At 41.7% G+C, this 11,219-nt stretch overlaps 1 protein-coding gene across 1 annotated transcript in view; it reads left to right on the top strand.

Annotated features, from left to right (window-relative positions):
- The first annotated feature begins 1,062 nt into the window (after positions 1-1,062).
- Positions 1,063-11,219, top strand: part of FOXK1 (forkhead box K1) — a 354,146-nt gene continuing 343,989 nt past the window's right edge. Inside the window, exon 1 of the mRNA XM_086940691.1 lies at positions 1,063-1,633. Within this exon, the coding sequence (XP_086796817.1) occupies positions 1,278-1,633 (356 nt within the window). The 5' untranslated portion in view covers positions 1,063-1,277. The remainder of the gene's footprint in view (positions 1,634-11,219) is intronic.

Below are 11,219 nucleotides of genomic sequence, written 5' to 3'. Positions count from 1 at the left end.
AGTTTAGAGGCCAAACTGCTGTGGAAAAGCTTTGATACTGTATGTCCACCAAGATATGCTTGTTAATCCTCACAAAAAGCAAAAACCTTGGATGAATGCTATGTATTCCACATGATGAGTCCCGAACCAGGTGTGTCAGAAATTGGGTGTATTAGAAATACCTGCATCTGATTATTAATATTTCATGTGTTAATTTTTTCAGGTCAGGCCTAGAGACCGTCTAGGCTGTTTCTGCAGTCTTTTGTATTAAAAATAATAAGTACATTAAATGTATACGTACATAAACCCTGATTATGATTGGATAGAAACTTACAAACCCGTGAACTCTCTGAGCTATGGTTTGAATTACGAGTTGTGCAAACTTAATTGCCACCAGTAATTACAGGGTGTGATAAAGCCTGCAACTACTGATGAATTTCATACGGTCGAACCTATCATAATATAAGAGGGGTAAAAGCACAGTAATTATTAACATGCGAATTTTGGTATAGTACGCACCAATATCTGCTTGTTATTCATCACTTCAGGCAAAAAAAAAACAGAATGGGTGCTATTTATCACGCATGATAAATTCTGAGCCAGGTGTGTCAGATTTTGTTGGGTGTGATACATGCCTACTACCCCTCCAGGGCACTCAGTCATAATCAAGTCTCTAGAGTGGCTTTTGGTCAGGTGTCAACAAATTATTGTCACATGTGCACATCCACTTGAAAAGTAGTGTTCTCCAGGGCCAGGTCAGGTAAGCCTTCATGACCTTTCTTTGTAATTTACTTTTTTTATTTTTACATTTTTTGTGCATGGAAGTGTGCAGTTCGCCAGGGACATTTTTTTATGTGTAAAGCCGTAATGTTGCATTAAAAAACGCATAAATAAAAATGCAGGGTTGCCAGAACCCGGTCAATTGGCTGTGCCAATGCCTCTTGTAGCTGTGATGCTTTTGTTACCGAAGAATCCTGTTCTAATGGGCTTGTTTTTGCTCCGCTGCAGCTCCAGTGTTTACACTTTTTACAACATCCCGCGTGACTTGGTGCCTGCTCTGCGCCCAGCCGTCTCCCCGTGCATGTGCTGTTTCTGTTTGGGTGTGAGGCGGAGGCGGCTCCAGATCCCCGTGGCAGGACCCAGGCCTGGTTTTTGCTGCCGCCTCCGGACGAGCAGCGCCGGGGTCCGGCCTCCCCCGTCTGTGACACGGCTGGGCCGCTGCCTCCCCTTCCCGGCTCCGCCCGCCCAGGGGACCCGCCAGCAACAGCAGCGCCGCCGCCGCTTCCCCAGCACCGAGCATGGCCGAGGCCGGGGAGGACACTGGGGCCCGGGCCCTGCTGGCTCTGCGCTCAGCCCCCTGCAGCCCGCTGCGCAGCTCGGCCGGCGGCGGGGTGTGCGAGGGCCCGGCCCTGGCCCGCCTGGAGGGTCGCGGCCTGGAGTTTCTCATGCGGCAACCGGCCGTCACTGTAGGCCGCAACTCCTCGCAGGGCTCGGTGGACGTGAACATGGGCCACTCGAGCTTCATCTCTCGCCGCCACCTGCAGCTCTTCTTCCAGGAGCCGCACTTCTACCTTCGCTGCCTCGGCAAGAACGGCGTCTTCGTGGACGGTGCCTTCCAGAGGCGGGGGGCGCCCGCCCTGCAGCTGCCCCGGCAGTGAGTGACACGAGGGAGTGGTGGGGGTGGCCAGGGCGTGGGGTGCTGCTGGCCTTGCAGGCGGGGTACCGAGAATCTTGTCAGTTGTGATTTGCGGGTGCTGGGGACCTGGCAGTCGTGACTTGCGGGTGCTGGGGACCTGGCAGTTGTGACTTGTAGTTGAAGGGGCCCCTGCGATCTTAACTTGTGGGTGCAGGGTCCCAGGTTGTGACTTGTGGGTGCAGGGGCCCAGGCAGTTGTGACTTGTGTGTGCAGGGGCCCAGGCAGTTGTGTTGTGACTTGTGTGTGCAGGGGCCCAGACAGTTGTGTTGTGACTTGTGGGTGCAGGGGCCCAGGCAGTTGTGTTGTGACTTGCGGGTGCAGGATCCCAGGCAGTTGTGTTGTGACCTGTGGGTGCAGGGGGCCTTGCAGTTTTGAGGTCACAAATGTGCATGCAGCCTATCTGGAATATGTTATGTGTAAGTGTTTGTTGGGTTAGGCTTTAAGGGCAATTGCAGCAAGTGTCAGATGGGTACGTTACTTAGTAATAGAGGGGAAATGTGAAGAACATTGGCATAAGATAACGGAAGTTGGCACTGACAAATATGCTTAGAAGTCTACTTAAGTGATGGCGATTGGGCTGTTAGCAAGTGGTTGGTGATAAGTGTGGGTGCAGTCTGTGGTAGGTGGTAATGTGTGGGGTTGGTGCCGATTGACAGGTGGGGGATGTTGAGGACTGACAGAGCAGAGCGTTAAGTGATGAATGTTGGTAGTTAAAAGTAGACAGGCGCTCTCTGTTAATAATTAATATAAGTTATGCATAGACTGGACTAGGTGATACATCTCAGTTGTTTTGGAAAACATAGCTGGCTCGTGTTGTTGTATGGACCAAACTTAGACTAAAGGCTAACCTCATGAAATAAACACATAAGATCAGGATCCATGTTGAATATTGCATGTTAAAAGGCCAGCATTGTATTTTAATAGAATTGTGCTCAATTGATTGCCTAACTTGTGCTTCCCACTTTCCTACAAATAAAATGTAACTTTATTGTGGTATTGTGGCATTGCTAAGCTTAAACGCCAAAATACAAATTATGATGGTTTTGGGTAACAATCTCTAGACGAGCAGCTCCTCTTTTTTTTTTCTCCCGTACGTTCCTTTAGGGTTAGTGACAACTGAGAGATTTTGCCCATGTCTGTGTTAAAAAATTACCAACCTCGGACACAAGGCTTACTTTGGTGAAATTGTGATGTAAAGATTCCAAATCCACTTGTGAATAGTATAGTAATTTGGCCCTACCACCATTTTTAATGCCATAGAGATGAACCTATGTAATAACATTTGAGTTGCAGTATTTAAGAACTATGGGGCATATTACCAAGGGGGGACGATATGCAATTATCGCCGATTTAGCGGCGATAATTCTATCGCCCTATTAGCAAGCTGTCGCTAACTGATGTTAGCGACAGCTTTTAGGCGATAGCGAGCGGTTTGGGGCCCGCTTTGCATGTCAGCGATGTTTATCGCTAATGACATGCAAAGTGGGCGTACCCAACCAGTTAGCGACTGAAAGCAGTCGCTAACTTCACTTTCACCTATTAGCAAGGCAGGCGTAGCGTTGGAAATATTTGCGCTAAGCGCGAATATCTCCAAATACTAACACCTGCCCAGACCAGTTCTTAGCCATGTTATCCAATGGGAGGTGAATAACATGGCTAAAAGCATTTCGTCGCTAATGTGTGAATATCGCTGTATTCTCAGCGATATTCACGCATTTCGCCACTATCGCCGGATATTTTAGGCAGCGATAAAAAAAAAAAAAATCGTCGCTAAGCCTATTTAGCGATAAATATCGCTACTTGTTGGTAATATGCCCCAATGTTAACTGACTCCCAGGATCCATATATGTCAAAACATATCCTAAAGTGACAATAACGAGGTGAGCTATGATGAAAAGGGCTACTCTCATGGAGGTAATCGCAAACCATTGATATTCTGTGGTCTTTTCTAATGGGCAAGAGGGAGAAGCCATAAACACCAGGGGGCATTCATCCTTCTGGCTACCCAAATGCCCTTCTCTGCCGCATACCTCTCTGGCCTTTTTATTACATAATAATCGATTTCGTATACTTTAACATTAGTTTTGCATAATCACATTTTATTGTTGAAAATAGTTTTCATGGGAAACGGTAAAAAACGTCTACACTCCATCACACATTTCATTTTTTCTTTCCTGACGATCAAAGTTCTAGGATAAACTCCGGAGTAGTCGGTTCTTCCTTCATACACATCCCTACCGAAGAATCGTTTTGGCCGTGATTCTTCCCAAGACACAATGCTTTACAATATTTGCATGCCCTCCTTTCTCCTAACTGAAAACATGTCCAAGCAACAGGAGCGTGCTATTAATTTTTTAGCTTTCTAGACGATCAACTATTTTGAAGCTCCCATAAAAGTTAGATTTGAATGGCCTCGCTCTGGATGCCCTGGTGTCCAGCCAAGAATCTCGGCGGAGTTATTTGCCTAGGGAAGGGTAGTTAGCTTGTTTTGCCAGGTGCATCATTAGAAGTTAGATTTCACTTAAGTAGACTTTTTGTTAAAGGCATTCACGTTTGGAAGTCTTCCGTGTTGCTCTTTAGTCTTCTGACATGCATAATAACGACAACCATTAGTGGAGAACCTGGATGGATGAGAGAATTACATTCTGCTTTTACTTATGTGTTATTCTTGCCATTGAAGCTGTTAATCCCATCCGTTCTGTCATATTGGCCTTTAAAAAACACTGTGAAAGGCACTTATTGAGTAAGATGGCTGTGTCTTCGGGACCGGTTATTAGAAAATGTGAAGTGTAGCTTAATCATTGGACTCGGAAAACCACAGACTTTTTTTGTTACTGAAAGATGTCTTGATTGAATCTGGACCAGTTCAGACATGCTGAGAGGCTTATTTACCTTCTACCCCCACTCCCTCTCTACACATGCTCTCAGAAAACCCTCCATTGTAAAAAGTTGTTTCTCAGGTTAGGCTTCTTTCATCTCTGATTTTTCCACGTGACTGCCAGTCTGTCCTACTTCTCAGTAGCCGTTCTCTTTTTAAAATCCATGTGTTATGCGGAGAAGATATTTATTATGGGTATCTACACTGCCACTTTTAAGCACACATGCTACGAAGTGAATTATTTGTTCTTTGCCTTCGGATGTTTGAATTTCTTCTTAACTTCCTGTCCTTGAAACGGTCCTTGCTTGCACGCTGCTGTGCTGCATTGTAGAGTAAAATTAAGGTGTTCAAAGAACAAACGGAAACTATGAAGTAACTTCATTGGTGTGATTCATTAAGTTGCTTGTACACAGGTGTGTTTGCAAATACATCAGAAGCTGAAAACTACATACGTAAGAAACATTATTCAGAGCTTCCTAGCTACTGCCTGGGAAAATCTGTTTAATGATATTTTAGCAGAACCCATAAATTTTACTTTCAGAAAGCACTTAAGACACACATTTTCCTTTTTAACACTAATACCCTTTCCTCCCTTAATACTTACTACTGATTTATCAAAATGCCTTTCAGACCTATGATGTGTATATGAGTTCCATGTAAGATCCAAACTTCTTTTGTATATTCTGTTGTTCCAGTTGTATGTAATAAGATATACTGTGTTGTCAGTGTAGAGCTTTGTACCATTTTCAAACAGTTTTCAACTTGTAGGACACTGATTTCGGCTAATTGAATACTCAGTGTGATATCCTGTAGAACTTCTTGCACTGACACTTCATTCATCCATCAGCCGTTCACATAGGTCTGCTAGGCAGAGTGAAAATCAGTCCTAGCATGGGTTTAATTTTTGTTTTCACTCCTCCACCAGTTTTCAGCATATTATTTTCTCCTCTTATTAAAGAGGAGTGATCTTAAAAACTAGCATGGGCATGGTTTTGCTATGAATAGTAGTCATAGAATTTTAAGGATTCAGAGTGGATGACCCAATTTGAAAGCAGTAGCATGGCTTCTATTAGTACACCAGGTGCAGTGGCACCAAGGGCTGCAAGGCCTCATGGGCCCCCTGAACCCTGGTTATTGCTGTATTTCCTAGTTGAAATATGCCACAAGGAGGTTTCTCTCCATGCACACCGAATACTCCACTGTTTGGAAGAATTTTGAGAATGCATTGGGTGCAATTGATAAAACTGGTCTGAATGCTAGAGTTGCTATTTCCTGTTAAGTTATGACCTTGATGAAGCAGAAATCCAAATGGGCCGTTTAGGCTTGGTTGTAGTTTGACCTCCCTTTGATGTACCAACATGCGCATTTCCAAACCTTGCCAGGACACTACCTAGTTAATCGACAGCAATTAATCAGTAATGTGAGATATGAGTTCGACTGCACTCTTTTCTTTGTTGTTTTATCCCATCTTGGTTGTGCACATAGTAGCCGTTAAAAGAAGCTTTTTAGGTGTGGTGTTACTTGCATTGGGTAAATCTTTTCTAATGGATCACCAACTTTTATATCCTGTATTACAGAATGGTTAGTGTTTTCCAGTCAAACCCTTGGGCCACCTCCTACCGGATTTTGATGTTTAACAAGAACACGTGTTTGGGGCATTCTGTTTTCTTTCTTTTGCTTTTAAACAGTAGGCCACATTCACGACACTTTGCTGGCCGAATTCAGAAGTAGGACAGCTAAGTCTTAATGTACGGATGCATAAATTACGTTAGATTTTTTTTTTGCAGCTGTAATATGCTGCCTTTTAGCTATTCTATAGAATTCAGAAGTAGGACAGCTAAGTCTTAATGTACGGATGCATAAATTACGTTAGATTTTTTTTTGCAGCTGTAATATGCTGCCTTTTAGCTATTCTATAGTTTACTGTAAGCTTCAATCTGAACAGATGACAATAGCAAGACTTGAAAAATGCATACATTTGCAAGATTCGTTAAAGTAAATACTGCACGCAAGTTTGCCAGAGTTCTCTGTAATGTACATAAAACATGAATACATTAGACATATTTGGAAACGTGTCCTAATGGGAATGTCAAAGGAGTGGCCAAGAACAAGCAGTTGAGCGACAAACCAGTAGAGTTTGGGAATTGAGACATTCAGGGACACTCTTACTGTACACGTATTTGAGTGTCTTGAATAGCAAACGATCTGCACAAGTAGGGCAGAAAGGTCAATTGAAAAGCAACTTATTGAAAAGATATGTGTTCGGTTAAAATTAATAGCGAAAGTTGCATGTATAAATTGTTTCTTCTATAATGTTTACTTGGTGCACGTGTGGTTTGGAAATTATGCATATGTAACAATTCTACATGAATTCTTCATAGTGCATACATAATACCACAGTTTATGCCTCAGCCATGTGAACAAAAATTGCAAGAAATTGAAAAATATGAACATGCATAAGAACAGCATATGTGCTGAAAATGTACTTATTTTCTTCCAAACATGTTGTGATCATATCCCACTTTTTTGTTCTCGTTTTGTAATTTCTTATGTTTCATCTCCCTTCGTTAAAGAATTGTGTTTGGTTGTGAACTTTTTGGGTGAATACTAATGAAAACTAGTAAAGTTAGAGCTCTGAAAATTACATGTTTACACTTGCATGCTAATGGCACTCAGCTGTTTCAATGTTTACCCTTGTTCAGAAACGTAAGGAGGTGGGGTCCATGTCCCTGGAGTTTATAGCGATAGTAAAAGCAAATGCCAGGTTTTGTTCAGAAGCTCATTTGGAAAATGCAGGTGTTGTGGTGATCGCACACTTGCTTTAAGTGTATGTGTGTGTTTATGTATGTGTATGTGTGTGTGTATATATATATATATATATGTGTATATGTATATATATATATTTTTACTCTGGTGACTAAGCACTAGGCAGACACATCCCTATTTAGCAACAAAAAAGGGACATGTGCTGATTAGCAAAATGGCTACTTCTGAACTGCCCCCGGAAAGGACAGCAAAATGCTTTTTCCTAATTCTAAATCTGAAGAGGGAGTTAGTTCTAGAGAGAACCTTCGAGAAGCCTTTGTTTATAGGAAGAAGACTGGCTAAATACCTCGTTCTACTGGGCAGGAATCTTGTACTTTTCTCTCGGACAACAGATGCTAAGGAGCCATTCCCAGATAATTGTCCCTTTGTGTTTTGTTATTGAATCGTGTTGCAAGTGAAAGGTCAATTTCTGAAATTCTTGTATGGCATGTGAGTAGTGCACACAACAGTGTATGGAGAAGGTGCTCCAGGGTACAGTAGCATTTATGTCTCTTTGGAGCCGTTGATCACCCGCGAGGAAATGCGATGTGTATTTACAGATGTGCAACAACGAAGGCTTTCACCATTCTAGGATAGCACTAATGTTTTTTATCATCGAGTCTCCATGAACATGTTGTGTGACTGGGAGTTTCTGATGGCATCCATGTGTCTTGTATTTGTTTATTACGCTCTTATGCCAAATTGCTTTACATAGCAAAGTCAGGTGGCAGAAGGCAGCGTGGGAAAATACAAATTAAAAACAGGTGGAGACATCTCAAGGGAGTCTTTGTCAAGGAAGTAGCCCACCTCCCTATATGTGTATTTATGGAAAGGGTTGGGAAGCAGTTCAGACATGACAAGCAAGGATTCTAGGTTGGGGTCCTATAAATGAATGCTTGAAGTGTAGGGGACCAACTGCAAAGAAGAGGAGAATGCACAGGGTAAATGTGTTGTACAAGAGTGGAAAGATGATGAGATGGACTAAGGATAAGTTTAAGAAGCATACATAACAATATTATAGCCAGAAAGCGATCGGAAGTGAGCCAAGATAAATAAAGTGGGTTCATGAACATGGAGATTGGAGGAGGAGTTTTAAGAGTTAGTGTTCAGTTTTCTACCCCTGAGATCTGCGTGTTATGTAGAATTAATTTTTTAAATAATATTTGTATATGGGCATATGTAATGTACTAAGACATTGAGGCATTCAGAATGAGGCCAATAACTAAGGGAAAGATGGAGTGTTAGGGTTCGTACATACAAGTGCCTTTTTTCAGTCACAGAGGCCCCTTGGGTGTTTGTTGAGGGAAGTGGTCCATCCAGTACAGAACATAACGCTTGCGACTCTAAAATAATGGAAACAGTAAACTGTTAACTCCCTTTGGTTCTCATTCACAACGGTTAACTTACTTTGTTGTTACTGACTTTAGTGGCAAGCTTCCTATCCCTTTCTTGATTGTTGCATCCAGATTTCCGCACCGCGTGTCTGGCCAAGGAGTGAATCCCATGACAAATGTCAGAGTGTTAAGGAACATTGTGCACCTATTTTCCGGAACTGTTTCATTGTTTGGGTAGCAGTTGTTTACACGAGCAGCACTCCTGTGTGTATGGCGGTTTCTGTGTCCAATTCTCTAGGTGGTGTAGCTTTGCACAGCTGCTGCGTCCTGGGTGTTATGCCTGCTGTTAAGTCAGTTACAACGAAATAGTTCAGTAATGGACCATCTTGGCTGGTGGATATCTGTGTTATGGTGATTGAATGCTGTGGTACCTTATTGCGGATCTTTTAGACTGACAAGTAGTGCAGACAGGAGAGCAGTATTCGGCAAGGAATAATGTTTTAATAAACAAAAGGAGTAAGTTCATACCAAGGAAGAGGCTGTGTGTGGAATTGAGAGCTAAAATCTACCTACATATCTGTGATGACAGGAAATGTCTTTTTAATTGTGGTACATGAATGTGTGGTACGTAGATAAACCTGATGCTTTAGAAACAATGATATTGGTGCTTAAAATATGTAGACGTGAAGATGCTCCTTTTCCATTTGTCTTTTAGGGAGTGTTGCTATGGAAAAAATTTTCCCTGTATTATATGAAACATGATTTGTGAATACATATTATATGAACATGACTGATGAGTTAAGAACCTTTTTACAGCAACCTTTTGGTCACTGCAGATGAGGCGATTCCGTTCTTGGAAGATAGCAGATGTTACAATGCTTCTAGTAGGAATGCACTGATTGGAGAGTAGCAACCACAGAGGTGTTGGAATGAGGAGTCTTGCCTGTGGAGTCCGAGAGTTTATCTATTTTTGAATTCTCAGTTTAGGAGGATAATGGGTATATGGGCGTTGTACTCACAAATTAGGTGTGCACGATTTTGAGCAGCTTTGACTAACCCTATAGCATTTCTTAATAGCGTTTCTCAGACTTTCATGTATGGTAGAAATGATCAAAGTGGATATTCTTTTGTCAAAAAAGTTAGCAGGGCTTCCGTTAACTGTTTTAATCGTTGACACCTTCTACTATCTGCTAAAAAGATGTACATCCTGCGATGTGATGAGCATGGATTCAGTTGAGAAGCCCGATTGAAAGTTCTTATCCAAATATTTCTTTGTATCTGCTGATTCGAGTTCTCTAAAGCATTTATATGTTCTTGTGCTTTTGAACTCCGTATTATAGAATAGGATGCCTTTTGTACTGGTCAAGGAATGAGACCTTGTAATTTTCCATAGCTCTTCACAGGATCTGGGGTTTGATATTGCCTTAAGCTTCTATTGGGTAACTTGGGCAACCATAAGTAGTACCCATACTCGTGATTTCCAGGTTAACAATTAGTTCTGCTCGAATATTTCACATTATTGTCTCGTAATGGATTGTATTTTCATTTATACTGCAAGAGCTTACCTTTATTTTGCATGTTTAAAAAAAAAAAAAGTGTTGGTATTGTCCGTGGCCATAAGCATGTGTTTAACTTTAAAAGCAGCTCAGAATCAAATTTGTTGTTTAGTCGTGGTCAATCAGTAACTTTCCAAAGGTTACCAAAGGCAATGTTTATTTCCTAGCGAGCATTAGTATGTTGGTTGGTATAATTAGGAGGGCCTGTGGTATTGATGCAAATGTGCAAAGCTCACTGTGTTCAGGGTTCTACGGTTCTGGAACTGCTTTGCTGAGATACGTGAATGTTTAGTGCTCGTTACAATGTAGAGAGAATTTCAATTGCATGCGTCTAGATTGTTGTTGGGATGGTGCTTGCACCATACATAGTTAAGACGTCATTTTGATTCTGTTTAATCGTCCTCACTAAGATAACATCTCCGTGAACATGGGCTTCTGCTTCCTGGATAGAGGCGTCATTGAGGGGAAATATTACGTGATTTAGATTTATTTTAACCAACTAAAATTACTACTTTTTAATTTACTGTTTGAGACTCTCTTTACGTTCTGTACTGGTCTATCATTGGTGAGAGACGTAGTGTATGAATTTTTGCTCTCATTAATATGCATCTTTATCCGTTTTTGAATGTCTATGTTTCTGGTTTGAATGGTTCTTTCAACAGGTCGCATAACCTCTTGCTGGGTTTGTTGTAATTCTAGTTTCTGTACTCCTATATTTAATAGATCAGCTATCATATATGTTTCAGGATCCAAAAATGGATCAATCAATTCTTTTACTTCATTCTTTGATATCTGTGTCCATTCCTGATAAGTCGGTTCTCGTGGTTTTCTTTAGTTTTTTCTTTTTGCCATTTTAGATGTACTTCTCCTAGGCATTACTGAGGTACCTAAATTGTGCAGGTCATTTTATCCATGTTGTGACATTGTATTCAACTGTTTTACCTGGGAGTTTTTTTGCTATCCTGCTTTTA

Source organism: Lissotriton vulgaris, chromosome 10 (genome assembly GCF_964263255.1).
Source record: "Lissotriton vulgaris chromosome 10, aLisVul1.2, whole genome shotgun sequence".
In the NCBI taxonomy this organism is placed as follows: Eukaryota; Metazoa; Chordata; class Amphibia; order Caudata; family Salamandridae; genus Lissotriton; species Lissotriton vulgaris.
Note: the sequence above shows the minus strand (reverse complement) of the source record. Positions and strands in the feature narration are given on the sequence as shown.